Source organism: Nanorana parkeri, unplaced genomic scaffold, assembly GCF_000935625.1.
Source record: "Nanorana parkeri isolate BGI_ZX_2015 unplaced genomic scaffold, ASM93562v1 scaffold257, whole genome shotgun sequence".
NCBI classification, from domain to species: domain Eukaryota; kingdom Metazoa; phylum Chordata; class Amphibia; order Anura; family Dicroglossidae; genus Nanorana; species Nanorana parkeri.
The window spans coordinates 350,706-371,501 of NW_017306525.1; the positions used below are offsets into that span (position 1 = coordinate 350,706).

Genomic DNA, 20,796 nt, shown 5'->3' on the forward strand with positions numbered 1-20,796 from the left:
TTTTTCTTAAAAAAAAAAAAAAAAAAAAAAAGATATTCAGTGTGGCAGGCACTTCCTATTGTGTAAAAATATTTAAATCCATTAAAGGAAATCTGTAGTAACCCTAAGCCCTGGTTCACACCTAGGCGTATTGCATATGTGCGTCTGTCGCGCTGTTTTTTTACCGCGAATCGTGTGACAAACGCGCGTTTCCGAGGGCTACTTGGCTGTATCCCAATGGAAACGCGCAACAAAAACGGCCCAAAGTAGTACCTGTAACTTTTCAGGCGTGGGCCGTTTTGTAGCGCGTTAGGGACGGGCTGAAATACGCCAAGGTGTGAACCAGACCCATTGAAAACAATGGGATTTAGATGCTTGAGCGTTTTGTAGAGCGTTCGTTGAGCGTAGAACGCGCTACAAAACGTTCAGGTGTGAACGAGGGCTAACACAGAGGTTGCAACTTCTGTAAATGCTGCTTGCTTGGCAATGCTTTTTGGCTTGAATACTTTCTGATACATTGACGCAGAATATGCATTCAAATGAGGAAAGTCAAAACTCCATGCCTCAAAGTACTGAAGCCACTGTCAAGTTTCCTTGACTCTACCTTTATAATAGGGGTGCGGAAATTAACGATTAATCCGTCGATTAATCGTTAATTTCTTTGATCGATCAAAATTATTTTGATCGATCAAAGTACTCACCTCTACCATAAGGGCATGCTGGGACATGTAGTTCCCTGGGTGATGTGGAGAGGTGTACAGGGCCAATGAAGGCATGCTGGTTGTAGTTCAACTGCAAGTCCCAGCATGCCTTCATTCTTATATCCCAGGTTCGCAGGCACTGGTGTTCTGCTACTTGGGGGTTGGGGGAAGTCTCCTGGTTCATGAGTGCATCGGATGTGAAAACCAAAGAGAGAAACAAGAAGGCGCAAAACTAGGTCAGCTGACTGCCTGGACCGAACATATCAGGGAAGGTGACAGGAACAATAAATATATATGTATAATGTACTTACTTATGCGAGTCTGGGAACCAGATGTGAACTGGCCTGTGAGGAGGATCAGGATGTCCAGAATGTATGTTGAATGGCGGCTGATATATTGCCTGAGGCTGCCGCCATTCAACATACATTCTGGACATCCTGATCCTCCTCACAGGCCGGTTCACATCTGGTTCCCAGACTCGCATAAGTAAGTACATTATACATATATATTTATTGTTCCTGTCACCTTCCCTGATATGTTTGGTCCAGGCAGTCAGCTGACCTAGTTTTGCGCCCTCTTGTTGTTCTAACAAGGCTGGTTAGACCCCACAGAGCCCTGCTACCCTGGTGAGGCCCCCTCAAAGCTCTGGTGAGACCCCCCTCTGTATGTGAGTTATAATTAATCGAAATTAGTCGATTAATCGATTAAAAAAAAATTCGATTAATCGAACAGGAAAATTTTAATCATTACCAGCCCTACTTTATAACTATTCTTTAAAAATACTGCCGGGGGCGTGGCTAAGACATGGCCGAGTGAAGACGCACGCTGCTGGAGCTCTGTTCCCCTTTTTCAGTTTATGGACTAAATAGACTTTAATATCTCACCCTTCTTGCATGTCGCAACCTAAACGGACACCCGGTTCCTCTACGGTGACCCCGGGCTCAGATATCCAGCGCTTCTTCTACAAAACGCGGTCGACTGGAGAGTCTCCCGCACCAGACGGCATGGCGCAGACACGTGCGGCCTACTCCAGCGGTACCCCGGGACGGCGTGCAGGGCAGATACCACCTAATTCAGCTCTGTTGGCGGACCCATCCCGGCCAGGAGGTTCCCCGTCACCCATCCTGTCGCCCAGTATTCCAGAGGTAGACCGCCCCTCTACACCGGAGGACCCTGGGCACTCCAGGCTCCTTGAATGGTGTATCTGCAGGGAGGGTAAGAGGTGGGTAGCTATGGAGCAGAGCGTATACATGTTCCCCATAGAGGGTCTTCCATGGCTCTCCTCTACCATACCGCAGGAAGTTCAATCTCACCCGCTGGTTCACCTTTCCCGTCACCTCTGACGCCGGTCCTTGGGGACCCTGATTTCTCATTAGGGGGCGATAATAGTAGACTGCGCCGGGTCCTCCTGCACGCCTCCAAATTCCGTCTTCGAGACTTCAGGGGACCGGGGGGCTGGCTGCAGACGTCTGACATACAATCTCTCACAGACCCCCCTGTGGACTATTGGAGCGCCCTCTCACTGCGACACTTCCTCCGGGCGATACCTGGCACGTCCCTTCTGGACAAACCCCTGACGGAGTTCGAACAGCTGTGCCTAGCCCAGCTCCCTCCCCGACACGCAATCTCCCAACTGTACAGGTTACTGCAGGCTGCCACCGGGGACGTACCGTTGCATTTTCTGCATGGCTGGGAATCGGAGCTACAATGTACTTTTTCGGAGCAACAAAGAGACACTATCCTAACGTTGACATTTAAAGCTTCGCTAGCGAATCGACATCAAGAGTCGGGATATAAGATTCTGACACGATGGTATAGAGTGCCATGGTTGCTCCATAAAATGAATAGCACGATTCCGGATGAGTGTTGGAGATGCAATGGGGCTCAGGGTACGATGCTACACATCTTTTGGTCCTGTCCCGTGTTGCGGACCTTCTGGGGGCGGGTACTGGAGCTGGTTGAGACTTTGACAGGTGCGGACCTCTGGGATGACCCTGCAGCATGCCTACTTCATTTGACTAAACACTCGATTCGCAGATATAAACGCTCTTTGACTCATCATCTGCTGAATGCAGCTCGGGCATGCATCCCTTTGAAATGGAAGGACCCCTGTCCGCCCACTATCCAGATGTGGCTCGCCAAAGTAGACGACACATACCTGCTTGAGGACCTAACTGCCTCGCTGAAAAACACTGAAGCCCGTTTTAATGCCACCTGGGGGCCGTGGCTATGCTACAGCGTGTCTGCCCAAGGCCTGGATCAACCTGCGCACGCTGACACAAGCAGGTCACCCTCCCCCGGGCTGCCATGAGGTCATCAAGGGTGGTTCAGATGGGAATAATCCCAATATGACTAAGGACACCAGCTGACAATGCGGACCCCGGCTGGGACCCGCTTCACATTTCACCCTCTCTATCTCCTTTCTTTTCCCCTTTCTCCCCTTGTTCCTGAGACACGGTCCGATTTGGAGCATAGTACCTAATCACTGAGCTCTACTGTACAGAATAGTTTTGCCGAATCAAACTCTTGCTGTGTCAACTAATGTACTGAGATGCTCTTTGTTATGTCCAACATGACTCTCTTAGTAGCGAGATGTTAGCGTTGTTACGATGTGGACTGTTTTTCCACTCTGTCATGTTGTATTCCTGTAACTGTTTCTGTACTGCACATTATGTATGGGTTATACTTGACGTTCTTCCAGTCAATAAAGAATTTGAAAAAAAATAAATAAATACTGCCATCCTTCTGTGTTCCGCTACTAGATCCAGCGCATACTTTGAGCACTGGAGCCATAACTGTATCACCTTATACATAATGCTCCACACAAATAAAACACCTTAACAGGTGCACTAAATGGCACTAAACAGTTTGGGCATGGAAGAACTTGTCCAGACACATTTCTTAATGCTTGCTGATGGTATTTTATGTGCATCCTTCATTCCCATTCTATCAATTTAGCAGCACTGCAATATGAGAACCTTATAGGGTGTGCCACAGCATAGATGCTTAGCCATACCTCATTGCCAAGCTGCTGACCTTGCCCTCTCTACTGCATTTAGGGACAAGGTGTAGATCACGTCCCCGCCTACAGTCTATGACTGGACAGTAAGAGCCCATCCGAATGTGAGCGCAGCATTAATTGCACTATTTCATGGGATAAACGCATGCTACTGCTCAATGCATTTAGCACATGTTATCGTGTGCTAGGTGCATTGTGCTGCCATTCATTTGAATGGCACCCCAGCCCACCTCCTAGCCTACACGTGCTGCAAATCAGCACGTGATATCGCAATACTGTGTGGAGAAAAAAATAGTGCATGCACTACTTTTATCTATCACACTTGCAGTACCGCGTATTGCAGCAAATGGCAGCGCAACGCACCTAGCACATCCCTCTGCTCTTTCCGCCTGAAAGCATGTTTCTAGTAAGCACATGTACACTGCAGCACACCTTATTAGCTTGTACTTCTGCCCCTCACTCAGCCTAAGTGCTACTTACTGTACAGTACATTCCAAGTTCAATTTATGTACTCAATCCACTTACCTTTGAAAATAAATATGTTCAAAGTAGATATAAACCCTAACTGAATGATATTTATGACATATTAACACCAAAGCACTGTAAAAAAAAAAATATATATATATATATATACACACACATGACATATACTGTGTGTGTAAAACTATATATATACACACACAGGTGAAACTCGAATAATTAGAATATCGTGCAAAAGTAATTGCAGTAATTGCTGCAAAAGGGGCCCAAACCAAGTACTGAGTACATATGCATGCTTGTACTTTTCAGAGGTCCGATATTGTTCTATGTACAATCCTTGTTTTATTGATTGCATGAAAAATTATCTACTTTTTTGGGGTTGTGGATTTGGGGTTCTTGGGGTTTTCATGAGCTGTAAGCCATAATCATCACAATTATGACAAATCACGACTTGAACTATCTTGCTTTGCATGTAATGAGTCTATCTCATATATTAGTTTCACCTTTTAAGTTGCATTAGTGAAATAAATTAACTTTGCACGATATTCTAATTATTCGAGTTTCACCTGTATATATCTATCTATATCTATATATCTATCTCTATCTATGAGATTTTTAGTAAATGACCTCAACTATTTTGATGAATACATAACTGCATGAATTACTGATGAACTTCTTTGGAGTTGAGCGTAAAAAAGAAACTGAACTCTGGGAGCTGTGCCCCCCAAAAAAGGTGAGGGCAAAAAAAACTAGTCACCAGTATTGGGAAGAGAAGCACATCACAGTAGTGACATCACCAAATCTCACTCCAAATCTCTGGAGTCAGAGGGACAATGGGGGACATTTTTAAAAACTGGGACATCTGGAGCTGTTGCCCATAGCAACCAATCAGCTTCTCTTTTCCGTTTATTCAGTTAAGCTTTGAAAATGAAAGATAGAAGCTAATTAGCGGCAGTTTGTATTGCTGTCTGCAGGGAGCCCAACCTGAAAAAAGCAATTTCAGGGAGGTGCCCTCTGCCCCCCAATCCGTGGGGTGAGGGGTTGGAGGGGGGGTTAGACCACCCGCTGAAATGGTGACAGATAGCAGAGGAAGCTATAGCTTCTTTGCTATCTGCTGGGTTTCTTTTAAATATTCTGACAGTTGCACTCCCCATCACACATGTACCATGTCATGATCACAGATGATTAGGTCATGTATGTTCTATTATAAGGAATAATTTATGTAGTGACCCCCTCCCCTGCCCGATCCATACCTGAACTTCCCGCATTCTTTTTGGCTCTGCCCCATGACGTCACCACACAACACCACTTCTAATGGATGCCAGAGGCCAATGAGCCCTTGTGAAGATTGGCGGCCATTTTCCTGTGGACCAGCACTCTCTTAGTCATATCATACCCAGCTTCCGCGGGATTTTTTGTGTTGTTACTGCTGATAGGAGATGCAAACAATCCGAACACCGACTGAGAGCGATAATGGATGTGAGAATCAGTTCCGGGAGATCTCATGCTTGGTCCCGAAACAAATATGGCCGCACCCTACACCACTTCTTGGTCACATGTGCGGGGTCAGCTGGTTACCGTTTAGCTCTGTGATTGGAGGATCTCTAGAGCAGTGGGGTTCCCCGTGATTGGCCGGACTCTCCCTGAACCGTTTTTTTTTTTTTCAGACTCACAGCGGCCGGCGTCTTTGATGTCAGAAAAAACAAAAAGAGCCGGGAAAGGTTTACTCTGAGTAAACCTTTACGGGAGGAAATGTTGCTCTCTAATAGCGGGAGACTCCCGGAGCGTCCGGGAGAGTTGGGATGTCTGTGTCTGTGTCCCCACTGAGGAGATTCATCACTATTTGTCCTGGTGACTATTGCCAGTGAAACAGGAAGTGAAGGAAAATCCCAACATTTTAGACGTATCCCTTGTCGTGGGGACAATTGTCGAAAAAGGTAATTCCCTTCACTTTGGTAAATTTCCTCAAAATTCCTGTTAAGTCTCTGGAACATGAACTGAAGGAAAATTACCCCAAAAGGGTACTAAACCTGCTGTTTTTAGGAGTAATTTCAGACAAGGTGTAAAAAAATTTTAGGGTACTGCTCAGGCACAATTCCCCTTTCTAATTTTCCTATGACATTGCAAATCTTCACTATTTGAGTGAAGTTCCACTTTAAATGATAAAAGTACTTTTAATGGCAGAAGCCTCAGGGCTTCCAACTGTCTACATAAGATTTTATAGGAAAGATCTTGTATAAAATACATGAAATGCAACTACAATTTTATGGGAAGATTTTTGATTAAATGAATGAAGCAGAAAAGCAGAAACATGTCTTTCAGCTGACCAGACAATGGGGTGGTGCTATAATTACACCTGTCAAAGTTCCTACAAGTAACATATAGGTGCCATACAGTAGAGTAGGGATGCACTAAAATGACATTTTTACACCGAAAACAAAAAAAGAATGGTCTGTGTTGCGATATATCTTAGTGGACTTTTTCAGACACACATAAATTTGCAAGAGAGATGGAGGTTTTTGTACTTTTAATGCTACTGGGTCAGTTTCCTTGAAGTTTACTGCAAGAACAGACAACAAATAGAAATTAAAGTTTTGCCAAGCTTTACAGCTGGGCTCATCCTTGAGATAAGCTTGACGTCTCTGGGATTTGTAGTCCAGAGCATTACATGGTCAGGCTGAAACCAAACAAATTACTATTTTTTCCAACCCTTTTAACATTTTAAAAATTTTATGTATTTAATTTTACTTTATCGTTAGGGTCTTTGAGGAAATATCAAGAGTCCAAACAGACCCCTGATATTTCCCTTTTAAAATAGAAAAAGATCAAGGACACAGAGTCCTCTTTTTCTGCAGCCTCTATTATGAATGAACAGGAGAACTCTATACTGAGTGCTCCTGTCCATTCATAAACTTTAGAGATAGTATCAGTTAATATGTCCACAATCATGAATGAACAGGAAGTGATGTAGAGCACTTCCTGTTTATTCATAACTGGGGACACAGTAAGCATACTATGGTCTCAATTATTTACAAACACTCAGCGATCAGTACTGATGCTGAGTGCTTGTAATCTGTTCTCCATCCTGACTCGCCTGTTACAGGAGGCTGAGCGGGGCGTGTGGGAGGAGAGCTCAGCCTCCTGGGACAGCTGACAGCTCTCTCTCCTTCCCGCACCGCCCGGCTCAGGATCCTGACAGCTTCTCTCCTCCCCGCTGGGCTCCGGTCTATGTCCCCCCAATCCCTGCTGCCTCTGCCAAAACAGGCGGGGGAGAGCAGCGAGCATCAGAGGGGAAACAGACCAGTGTCCAGCAGGGGGGAGAGGAGCTATGGATGCACTGAATTCACTGACGCATTTTTGTCTGTCTTGGTACTATCCACATTTTGCCCATAGTACCATTTTTGGTCAAAATATTTTGGCGGCTGAAATTTTAGTGCATCCCTACAATAAGATATTTTGGACCCATTTCTGGGGTGTGTATGTAGTCAGAAACCTTGCACAAAATTAGTTCAAACCCTGCCACAATTCCAATCTTAGTACCAACACGTGCAAAAGGGGAAAATAAATACATAGTTCGACACTTTTAGTGTATAGTGCTAATTTTGGGTCAAATCCATTTAGAAATGCCACCATATCGGTGAAATGGAAAGTGGGAGGTAAATAAGACCTCTTCCCTTTTGAAACAAATGATTGTGGCACGTGTGTAATTATTGTGGCACAGCTTTGAGACAATCCTGCATGAAATGTATCCAAGTTCCTCTGGAACTGATATTTGATATGCTTCCTTCAGTCTGCCAACTTCTCTAAATAGCTTTTCTACCTGTAAAACTCCCCCACTTCTCAGGAGAGATGCTAGCCACAGAGCTATGACAGATTCCTTTACATATTACCCACACACGCATGAATATATTGAAAATTCTGACATTTGGTGTACTACCGCACCACTAAAATTATTAGGATTGTGGAGAGCTATCGTGCTTCTCAGCTCAAATCAGCACTCAAAATCTTTTTCTGATGTAGCTCAGTGTGAATGGGGTCTAAAGGACCAGCTTTTTTGTGCCAAGGGTTAAGCTTTAAGAAATACACTTTTGTAAACATCTGCAGGTGACAGCCCCCATTTGTCAGGGACAATCAAAGACTGACATCAAACATGATGTCCTGCAGAGTCTGTGTCACAGAAAGTCCCAGAAGTTAGGCTTGCCATAACCAGCGGGCTGGAAAAAAAACAGCACAGATTCCTCCATCAACAGTTAAGAGCATGGAAGGAATCCCCGCTGTTTCGGACAGCGGCCGTTCGTTGTAATCGGACAGCGGCCGTTCGTGCAAAGATTGTCCGACCAGCTGATCTAGGGATGCCGACAGTGGCACCCACTGTGCAAATTTCTAAATTGGCATAATGCAGCTTTAGAATCTCAGCCGCTTTACAGGAATGGGTAAATGTGTCCGCAAAATGTGATTAGTGAACTGACTTTTGCCCAAGGAGTCGGGTTAAAAGCGTGCAGCCACTGTTTATGTATTCTGATGGCGATGTCAGAATGGAATAGCTGCAGCAGAGGATTCACTAAACACCACATATGTTGCAATCTGTTTTTTTTTTTTTTTTTCAGTCCTTAACTAAAAAGTTCTAATAGCGTATGGCCAGCTTGCACAACATTCCTGCACTCATGTTGTTGTTCCATTCCTCCTGCGCAGTCCACTCACTGGCTCTTCCTGGAAAGTATTTTGGTGCAAAGAAAGTTAGGTGGCCGCAGCTTGCAGGACTGGCACAGCTGCAATGACAAGCAATCTAAATGACAAACAGCGATGTCGTCAAACTTTACCCGTTCTCTCCTAACGAAAGCATGCACAATGCAATGCACGGGCCAGAAGTGTGCCTTCTCCGTCCCGGACTCCCGGGAAAGAGGTAGTGCTGGCTGCAGGGCACGTAGGCCGCACAGTGCTGCAAGGAGTTGGGCAAGGACATGCACACCGACCCGCACAGCCATGCCCCGGACACTGGTGCACCAAGCACACGCATGCAGCCAGCTCACGCTGCACGCCAGACAACCACGGCGGTGCACCCCTCATACACCCGCATCCCAGACTTACCACACCGAGCCGTAAGCCCCGGAGCCCACGGGACTCAGATTCTGGTATCTCTCGGGCACCTCCCACAGGGTCTTATTCAGCTCCTGCCGGTAAAATCCAGGGGGTGTGTTGGAGGACATTGCTGCTGCAGCCCCCCGCTCTGACGTACACTTAGACCAAGGGCTTGAGAAGTCCGCAGGCTTCAGTCACCCCCCCTACACCGGTAGCCAGTCCAAGGCACTCACTACCTGATCCCGCGAGATTCCCGGCGCGCTCCCCACTCAGCGCGCGCCCATTGCGCAATCATGATATTACTACTATACGCATGCGCCGTAGAGCATTTGCCTGGTGATTCACCGTGTGAGGTTTAGATCTGACTGGATTTTAGTAACGTAATGGGCGCGCTCACGGTCACTTGACTCACCCGGCCGAGAGGTGGCGTCGGGTTTGGAATACTTATGAGGAACGTATCGCCCAGTGACTTGGCTGAGAGAGAGAGAACGGCTAGGGCGGAGGTGCCTGTCATAACTGTATACTGAAGGGAAAGTGTTTTAGGTCATTTCTAAGCTGGCCATAGATATTGTAGGTTTTTCAACGAACTTTCACTTTCGTTCGTTTAATTTTAACATTCAATTTCGACATGAATGGAATCTCTCGAAATGAAAACCACATTTGCTGTCAGAATTTAATTTGAGAAAAATTTTCCATCCTACTCCTTCAATTTTTTTCATCACTATGGGTGAAAAATGATCGCTGATTTGACCCCCATTAACTATTTTGGAATTGAACGAATGTTCCAAAATTGTTCTATATTGCCAAATCATTGGATTCAAATTTCCGTGCTACTAAATACTCCACGGTCAACTGTTGGTGGTATTATAACAATATGGAAGCAACTGGGAACAACAGCAACTCAGCCCTGAAGTGGTAGGCCACGTAAAATGACAGCGGGGTCAGCGCATGGTAAAGCGCAGAAGTCGCCAACTTTCTGCAGAGTCAATAGCTACCGACCTCCAAACTTTGTGTGACCTTCAGATTGGCACAACAACAGTGCGTAGAGAGCTTCATGGAATGGGTTTCCATGGCCGAGCAGCTGCACCCAAGCCTCACATCACCAAGTGCAATGCAAAGCATCGGATGCACACATCGGATGGTGTAAAGCACGCCGCCACTGGACTCTAGAAGTGGAGACACATTCTCTGAAGTCACGAATCACACTTCTCTGTCTGCGTCCTCACATGCAATACACAGAGAGGAATTTATCAAAACTGGAGCAGCTGTGCATTGCAACCAATCAGCTTCTCTCTTTCACTTTTAAATCTTAACTGAATAGAGAAGCTGATTGGCTGCCCTGGGCAACTGCTCCAGATTCTGTCCACTCCAGTTTTGACCAATTCCCCCTCAGTGTTTTGTACGTGATGACGCGAGGATCCTTAGACCACTGCAGCTGAGAGGGAGCGAGGCTTGAAGGAACTAGAGGAAAACCATCAGTTAAAGTAGAATTAAGTTGTTGTTTTTTTGCATATATCTACTGCTAGTAAACAGTAGATATATGTCCCAACATAAAAAAAAAAAAAAGTCAAATACCAACAAACTTACCTGTGTCAGCGCTGCTCCCTCCTGCTGCAGATGTCCCGACTCCCGAACGCTGTGAAGGAGAGCACCGCTGACACAATTGGATGCAGCTAGGCAGGCAGAAGTGCGCACAACAGACTCAGTGGGACCCGAGGAGTCTGTGCTGGATCAGAGACCGGCACCAGCGCTGAAAGGACTTTGGAAAAGGAGTGGAAGGAAGAAGCTGTTCGGATCAAGAGGCATCACATAAGGTAAGTCCTTAAAGCAGTATTGGGGGGGTATCCCAGCTTTAATGTCACTTTATCCCTTGCAGTGTAGGGATAGCCCCATTGGTAGGGTTAATAAAAGTTTGGCACAGATTTCTTCTTTAAAGCCCAGTTGAACTCGCTGATTAAATAAAGTAAATACATTCCAGGTGTATCAAAACAAACACTGGTTAATGTCTTAAGCTGGTCATACACCTATAGATTATCTGCAGATTTTCTATGGTCAGATGGGAAAAGTGCAACAGATTCCTCCATCTACGCTAAACTGTGTGGCTGGAGGAACCTCCCACTGGGCCAAGCATCAGTATCTTGCTAGTCGGCCCGCTCGCTCTCAAAACACCTGAACAACGCCTGCGTCCAATCAGACTGTTCAGGTATTTTGAGAGCGAGCGGGCTGACTAGCAAGATAGTGAAGCTTGGCCCAGTGGTAGATTCCTCCATCCACACAGTTTAGTGTAGATGGAGGAATCTGTTGCACTTTTCCCATCTGACCATAGAAAATCTGCAGATAATCTATAGGTGTATGGCCAGCTATACAGTTGGTTTTGTTTCTTAATAAGCTACAGCCTGAGTAGAAAAGCCTGTCCCCTGCAAGCACCTGCAAAGTGGGACCTTTGCTCTCTGTATGTAGTACAGTGGGCTCTCTGAGAGGTCCAACACGCCCTCTGCTCAGTCACACCTATAGTTTTGCAATCAGCAAAGCTCATGCCCCTTGCTGATTGGTGAGCTCTGACTCAGCAGGAGGCATCTGCAGAGAGGTCACTGCTTCCTCACAGAGAAAAAACATCCCATTCCGCTGCTGCAGGTAGATAGGGGACAGGCTTTTCTGCTTAAAGCTGAACCCCATCCGTAAATAATATTTGGACATGTGCACTGTAAAAAAACAGCACTATTGATGTATCTGCCATGTGTGTAGGCTGCAGCGTTCTGGAAAACATGGTGTTAAGCTGGCCATACACTGTTCTATTTTTTTTCCGTTTAACCCATGGGCTGAATAAAAAAAGATAGAACAGATTCCTCCATGGATGGATGAATCCCCTGCTGTTTCATTTGTATTCTGACAGCAACTGCCGGCCGCTGTCAGAATACAGGAACATTGCTTGCAGCTGATTGGCTGCAAGCACCGTTTGTTCGAAGATTTTCCAACTGGCGGCTGATAGGGTACCGACAGCGGCACCCACTGCAAATTTCGTCCGGTTCATGAGGAACCATCCGAAATTCGCGTAGTGTATGGCCAGCTTTATTCACCCTATATAGGATGTAGCAAACGTCTGTTGGTGAGACTGGATAGATGATAGCAGGTCACTCGCTCTGCAGCTCGTCCATTTTGAAAACATCTTGCAATCTTTTAACTTCTGGTAACTAAATTATCCACTTGGTTCCAGATAGAGTATAAACACTGTAAAGATGTAGCAAACATCCCAAATGTTACAGGGATCCAAGCCATCCCACCAGAAGAAAGTTGAAGATTCTCATTTCTACTCCAAACTGTCACAATCCAAGGACTGTAGTCACCAGGAAATGAGATTCTGGGCTTTGTGGAACTGCCAGGCATTGAAAATAGGAAGAGTAGGGATTAAGATGTCTACATGTTTGGCCTAGATGTGATCGAGGCACAGGGTTTAATTGCCAGGTATTTACCAGATCTCCCCAGGTTGCAGCCCTCTAACACCTGTGCAGGCCCCAGCTGACTAAATACTGCAGAGGCTATGAGATCACTGGTAGCAGTAATGAGAGTCACAAGTAACACAGGGTCACAGTAAACCGGTCCGAGCAACCAGCTTAATCACTTGTCTCCCAGCCACAACTGTTAAAAAGGCCCCTGAGCTGCCTATGAAGGTGCCGTAAACAGGGTGTATTGCATTCCATTTTTCATCAATCTGTAGTCATGGCTGAATATAGGATTTACCTATTACATATACTGTATATGGGCCATGATAAAAGTCTAATAATGTAATAACATTAGTCATTAACCACTTGCTGTCCAAAGCAATTTCTTAATATTTGTACGCACATGATAAAATCTGAATTTTTGGCTAGAAAAACAGCTTCAAACCCCCCAAACGATGCTATATTTTCTGAAAGCAGAAGCCCTATAGAATAAAAAGAAATGTTTATCAAACCAGTACTTTTAGGATAAAATAAAATAAAATTTAGTGCACAGAAACAATATAATACCCAATTTTTTGGTCAAATATAAAAGATGGGGTCATGTCGGCGTGCACTTTTTAAAATTGTTTTATACGTTACTTTATTTTATTTATTTTTTACAATTACGGTATATACTCGAGTATAAGCCAAGTTTTTCGGCACAATTTTTGTGCTGAAAAATGCCCCCCTCGGCTTATACTCGAGTCAGCGTCTCGAGCTGGTCAGGTTTCTTATCATTGCTATCAAGCCCCCTCTGTAATAGCAAATATGATGTCGCAGGTCCTCTTTATGGAGACATCAGGGGTCTGTTAGACCCCTGTCACCCAGGGACCCCAGAGAAGCTGATGAAGCAGCAATCTGCTTCTTCTGGTTACCGGAGCCAGATAATGTGCACAGTGACACTAGAAGCTTGCTGATTTCTCTCGGATCAAGTGGAGACCCACTGTGCTGGTCCCGGGCCTGCATGGGGGAAGGCGGAGCCTGGGGTAACTGGCAGCCGGGGAGGGGGGGGGGGTTAGCACACTCTGCTGCACGGTACAAGCAAACCAATAATATGGTAGCTGTTAATGTAAATTTTAATATTCATGCAGAGGGCTATAGAAACATGTTTTTTTGTGTTGTACGCTGATAAATGCAATTATGCCTTTGGAGAGCAATAAAATAACACAGTGGCTGCAGAATACTAATTCAGCTATTTTTCAGATGAGTCTTGTGCTATTGTTGCTATATTACTTGAGCCTATATGGTTATGTCTAACTGGCCAGGTTAATTTTTTGGGTGTGTGCTTGCTTGCTGTCCTTCATGCCCAATTCAGGGCCATACTATATGGGTATCTAAAATAGTTCCGTGAATCTGGCACAGCTACAATGTTAGAGTTGCACTTCCCTTGAAGCTTTATGAAAAACTTTGTTCACACGGAAGTATTATAAATCACTAGCTAAGCTACATAGCTAATGACACAATCAGATTAACCACCCCATTCTCCATTATCCTTACAAGCACCTTGCACATTTGCTAATGTATGATACATTTTCAAAACATTTATATGTATGGGTTAAAATAAATAGCAAAAGTGTTTATTGGACAAATGCTGAAATCTTCAAAAGTTTCCATGTGGTATGAATGTACAATATTGTGGACAGAGTCCATCAGTCTAGGGAATGTAATGTACTGTATAGCAGCACTGTTGTGTTGTTACTGTTGTATTGTAATGTACTGTTAATGTAGCAGTTTGTGGTACATGGTGTATAGGGGTGGGTGAATTTGCCTGGGTGCATTTTCCAAGGGTTCATTGAATCCTGTTTGAAATTCAGTGTACACAAACCTAGGGCAAATTCCATTGAAAGCTATGGGATTTATTTATCTTTTTATTAAATCCTGGTCATTTTTAAGAGATAATAGACAAACTGCTGTAAAAAAAAAAAAAAGTCATGGGAAATTGGACATTGCTATAGGGAACATGTACCAATGCAAAAAAAACAAAACCTTATTTACTTTTTCATGCGACTTCAAGGGCAACATTGAAAATACACAAATAACACGCTTGGGGTTGCCTGGCTGCATTCACACCTAAAACAAAGTCCAAAAAGGTTTCTCCGGCGCTTGTCAGTGCTGATCCAATTCTTCATAGACAGACACAACTCATAGGTGCTGTTCCTCTGACAGATCAGAAAAACTCTCACTCTTAACTAGACAGGAACAAGTTTAATAATCGAAGCAATGATAAAAACTACTCACAAACAGCTATCCCACAACAGGATGTACATTCAGAGTGATCCAAATGAATCAATCAGTAGAAAAAGTAACAAAAAGCCAAACGGTGTAACAAAGTACACCGCCGGGATGTCAGCGGATAACACGTTTGAAGGGCTCACCCCCTTCATCAGATCCTCCAATCACACATCACCTTGGCTCTGTAAGGCTTGAGAAACAACCAATCACAACTTAGAGTCTGTGTAGTTGAATATAAATCTCCATGAAAAGTTCCGGCAAATGAAGGGAGAAATAGAGCAGGGGTATCCAAACTCCGGCCCTCCGATGTTGTTAAACTACAAATTCCATGATGCTTTGCAAAATTCTCAGCCACACATGACTGCCGGAGAGAGATGCATCATGGGATTTGTAGTTTCACCACAGCTGGAGGGCCGGAGTTTGGCTACCCCTGAAATGACAACTGAGATCGTGATTTCGTGATCGGTGCTCTTAATTACCAATTAAAATGCTCCTGTTTGATGCAGCACTTAGTGTGCGCTCTTCTTTTGCTCATCTTGCATTCACACCTAGGCAACAGCATTTTTGCTTGCTTCTACATGTGTTTTACTGCACATTTGTTATTGTTTTTGGTGTATTTTACGTACGTACATTAAGTCATGTGTTTTTGTGAGCAGATTGTGAGACAATGCTGTCAATGGGCAAACATGTAAAAAGTGCACAAAAATGTGCAAAAATAATTGTGTGGAGCATTTCCTATTAAGTCTGTGGGGACAAAACACACTAATCTGCCAAAAAGAAGCCCATGTACTTTTTTCAGTGACAGGCATTTTTTTTTACGCACTACGCTACTCTCAGGTGTGAACAGGGGCTATAGAAATAAATGGGATTTCTGGTCTTGAGCGTTAGTTATGCGCAACAAAACTCCTAGGTGTCAGTATCTTGCTAGTCAGCCTCGCTGGCTGTCAAAATACTTGAGCAGTGCCTGCATTCAATCAGATTGTTCAGGTATTTTGATAGCCAGCTGGGCCGACTAGCAAGGTAGTGAAGCTTGGCCCAGCGGGAGATTCCACCATCCACACAGTTTAGTGTAGATGGAGGAATCTGTTGCACTTTTTCCATCTGACCATAGAAAATCTGCAGACAATCTATAGGTGTATGGCCATCTTAATGAGATCAGAGCTGACATAAGGCATATGTAGGTGCTTACTATTCAAGGTTTAAAAAAAAACACTACCACCACCGAAGCTTTGCTTTAAAGATAAAATTAATGGGGTAAACAGTTGTTTTTACATTTTATCAGATTTTCTTATTAAGTAACATAACAGTGAAACTGTTTTATTAAAGGAGAATTATGAGGTGAGTGCTTTTCACTCGGCCTCATAATCTGAGCCGACCTGTGACAATGAGACTGTCACAGGTCGGCTCAGAGCCAACATTACTGTGTTTGAGAGGATTTGCAAAGAATGACAGAAAATCCCCCAATCCAGGTGTGCAAAGCTTGTTGGGTCATATCCAAAAAGACTCAAAGGCTGTACTTTCAACAAAGTACTGAGTAAAGGGTCGGAATACTTAAGTACATGTGATATTTCAGTTTTTTTTCTGTTTAATAAATTCACAGACATTTCTTAAATTCTGTTTTCACTTTGTCATTATGGGGTACAGTGTAGATTAAGGAGAAAAAAACAAGAATTTAAACAACTGTAGTATCAGGCTGCAACATAACATTGAAAAAAGTGAAGGGGGTCTGAATACTTTCTGAATGCACTGTGTGTACATGTTTCCTTATTCCTATGCACTTTGCTCTTGGCTCGTTTTTACTTTTTGTGTTGTTAAAAGAAAACTCAATAAAAATTATCTGATTAAGAAACAAAGTATCCACAGACTTCAAATCAAACACACAAAAAAAGTCCCCAATAATAACGAAAAAAATGCAGCAAAGGAGTTGATTGCCAAATCAGAATTAATGTACAGTTTCCTAATTGACCCCAATCTCTTTCTATGCAGTTTGTCAGCTTTTTCAATATAACTTTTCTTACATCATCCAATTTACTGGCACTATGGCTGCGCTTTGCCCTCCCTTTTATAGGGCTAGCGTATCTCAGATCCCCCTATTTGGCCCTTTAAAGCCTGTTGGCTGGCAAGTTCATAGGCCGTGCAGTGCATTATGGTTTTTAAAAAATTCTCCCGGTAGAATCTGCACCTAAATTCAACAGGATCATCAATATACAACCCACAAGATTTGTCTCAAGCCCATGGTTGCAGAAAATCCGAACCTCATCCCTAATGGCATCCTGTTCCATTGACAATGTTAATTGGAAAAGTGCGTGAGCACAGTGGTGGTAATGGAGAAATGCATGGGTGCAGGGGCGGTGGGTGGAGAAGTGCAGTAGCAGTCAGTGAAGAATGTGAGTAAAGTGCATGGGTGCAGTGACAGTCATTGGAGAAGTGCACTATTACTTTGGTGCAGTGGCAGTCAGTTCAGAGGTACAGTACATATCAGAGAAGTGCACATTATAGCAGTGGCGGCCAGCACAAAATCATATGGGTCCAGTGTCACTCCATTCATTTCGTGGGTGTAGTCCCGTTATGGGGGTAGTACATAAGTGTGTGTCAGTATTTAGGTTCCTGCTGGTCCAGCACTGGGTCATTTAGGAAGTGATGTGAACACCAGAGCTGCTTTTTGCAGGCACTGTTGGGTAGATCAATGTGTACTTGGCAATATGGCAGCACGGTTGATAAAAATAGTCGACTCTCTATGTCTGCTTGGCATACTTGTGGCTCTCTGCTGTTGTAGGTGGCCAGCAGCCATAAAAAATTCTGCCATCTGTGGCAGCCTCTATGATTGTCCAGAAGTTAAGAGGGAGGCCAGAGCTAGTTCTTGATCTTAATTCTGTGCTTTTATTTAAAAGTAATATAGGTTATCCAAATGTACATGGAAGTAAAGAAAATAACACTAAAACCAAAATGTATAAATGAAAATGGAATTGACAATAGGAAAGGTATTCAATACAGAGAGTGAGATACACAGCAGATGGAAGAACTACATAGAAGTGTAAGATCCAGGAAGGATGTCCCACAACCTGAAAGCTATAAAAATAATGAGCCATGAGATAATAAAAATAATACAAGGCATGGGTTACAATAAGGCCACAGACATTGATTATAAATACAAATCTAATACATTAAAAAAGCAAGAAATAAGTTAAAGATGTGTGCTCAAATCATAAGAGGCATTTATCAAGGTGAGGAAATTCTCGGTGAATGGCTACAGATTACTTTTTATAGCAATCCGGGGAAAAAAAAATCAAACCACAAAATGCGAAAGAGCATCGGACAATAGTCCTAATACCACAAACATTAATGTTTCTATCAATAATAATCTACAACCACATAAGTGCAAAACTCCAAGTCAAAATAGACTCACTGCAATGCAGTTTTCACTCAAAGGTCTACATCACTAAGAGCATCATCACGCTGAAAACCCTGCTAGCAAAATCAGATGAAAAAGCAACAGGAAACACAAACATGCAAGAACAGTAGAAAGAGGTGTGCTCCAAGGATATGTTCTGTCTCCGCTGCTGTTCAGTACCTGTACAGACAAGTTCAAGGTATTTGTGAAGGTGTTGAAATTCCAGCATATAAATCCAAGATCATACAGAAAATAAGCTATGCAGATATTACAGTTTTGCTTGCAGTATCTGAGGAATACTTCAACTGCTTACTATAAATTAAATAATAGAAAAGGGCAGAGAAGTCTCCATCCAAATAAACACCTAAAAGACAAAAAGCATGTTTGAATCCCACAAAGAACACAGAGAAATAAAACTAATACAAGAAAATGAAAGAACAGTAACCAAGAACACCGAGTTATAAAGAAGAGTAACCAACTCCAACCTATTAACCAAGCAACCAACAAGTAAACAACTTCAATATCTTGGAATATGGATCAATAAAAACCTGAAGAACAATATTAAAGTCAGAGCTGTAATTGCCGGGGCCAAAAAATGTTTGGAGACACAATGAGCTGATGAGGAACAATCTCCTTTTAAGGACAACAAAAAGATTACTACAAAAGCAAGTATGGTCTATTCTCAGGTATGGCAAACAAACCATTTCCCTCACAAAGGGGACTGGCGTAACAATAGCTATAGCAGCTGCTATGGGGACTGGGGGCGGAAGGGGGCCCATTAAGGAATGCAGAAGTTGCTGTTGACACTGACCCTGTACCCCCTGTGACATTTCACATCAAGAAGAGCTGACATAAAATGTGCAGGAGACAAGGTCAGACAGTTCTCCTGCTACCTGACTTTTATAGACAGTAGGGAGGTCGCTGAGGGACCCCATTTAAATTTTGCTGTGGGGCCCCATGATCTAAAGTTATGCATCTGACAATGGGGTTTATTTAATAAATGCAAATAGGATGTTCCCTTTGCAAGGGAATTTTCCCTTTGCTTAGTGAATGTAGTGAAAATTCACTTTGCAAAGAATACCTTGTCAAAAAAATATATTCCCTTTCACATGATTGAATGATGGAAGTCAGCAGAATGTTACCTCATTTACTAAGCTTAATTGCAAATTCCCATGCAAAGTGAACAACCTATTTCAACGCCTATGTCTCTAAAAAGAAAATCAGCTGGATGGACATTGTGCCGAATGAAGAGGTGCTGCAAAGAGTCAATGAAGCAGCACCATGTCTGTTTGAATGGATATTTAAGAGAAAATGCCCTTTTTTTGCCATATCACAAGAAACTCATCTGGAAGGGAAGAGAACAAGGTTATGAACAGTAATGGGAGAAGAGTATGGTGGATGGATGACATCCAAAAAATAAAAGGCATGTATGACTCATCTCTTTAGGGAAGCCTATCCCACCTCAACCTAAACACTCAACCATCACGTTGTCAGACAATTCATCCCCACACAGCTACCTCCTCATGTAGCACTTGCCCCTCCCTTTTAGATTGTAAGTCCTCACGGGCAGGGCCCTCCTTACCATCTTGTCTTGATTTGTATTCGGACGGTAATGTCTTCCTTACATTGTAAAGCGCTGCGCAAACTGTTGACACTATATAAATCCTGTATAATAATAATGACGTAAAGAAGAACATTAACCTGGCAAAAGACAAGGCCAAATGGAAAGCCAAGTTCCAAGTGGTTGCAAGTTTGAAGTTTAAGACTACAAGCAATTATGGTAATAGGATATCTGCTCATTAAAGTAGTATTAAACTCTCAAACATTTTTTAAAATAATGAATCCAAATCAAAGAAATAAACATTGCCCAGCAAAGCATTGCTTTACATTTTTCCCCAAACACCATGTTTCTGAACAGCTGCTTTCAAGTCTCTCACCTCAGCTTCCCTGAACTTCCTGTCGATTACAAAGGACAGTGCAGACTCCAGCAACTGTTCATCTACTAGCTTGGGGAAGGGAGGAGAGGGGGTGAGGGGAATAGCTTGATTGGCTGTGTTTGTGGCGACACACACAGCGTATTAGCACACACACAAGGGTGGCTCCACAGCACTCTGCTTGAGAAAGGAGTTACTGTAAAACAGGAAGTCAGGACCAGTGCTCAGGGGCCTAGCTGATTCTGCAGGAATTAAAACATTTAAACATCGAGGAACAGAATTCATTGTAAGTGATTTTATCAGCATTTGAAATAGTTTAAGAACCTTTTGACTTTAATATCACTTTTAACTGACTGGTCTCATTTAGTAATCCCACAGTGACTGTGCTTTACTAATAAGTTAATATGAATGTTAGTCTGTCACTTTGTGCAAACGATCCATATCTTATAATACAAACTGCCATTTACATACTTTGTTACTTACTAGTTTGTGGCAGACTTGC

At 43.4% G+C, this 20,796-nt stretch overlaps 1 protein-coding gene across 3 annotated transcripts in view; it reads right to left on the minus strand.

Moving 5' to 3' along the window:
- Positions 1 to 9,567, minus strand: part of LOC108787378 (mitogen-activated protein kinase 14) — a 47,062-nt gene extending 37,495 nt beyond the window's left edge. For all 3 annotated transcript variants that reach the window (XM_018556914.1, XM_018556913.1, XM_018556912.1), the window contains exon 1: positions 9,268 to 9,567. In XM_018556914.1, the coding sequence (XP_018412416.1) occupies positions 9,268 to 9,386 (119 nt within the window). In that variant the 5' untranslated portion in view covers positions 9,387 to 9,567. The remainder of the gene's footprint in view (positions 1 to 9,267) is intronic.
- Positions 9,568 to 20,796: the final 11,229 nt, after the last annotated feature.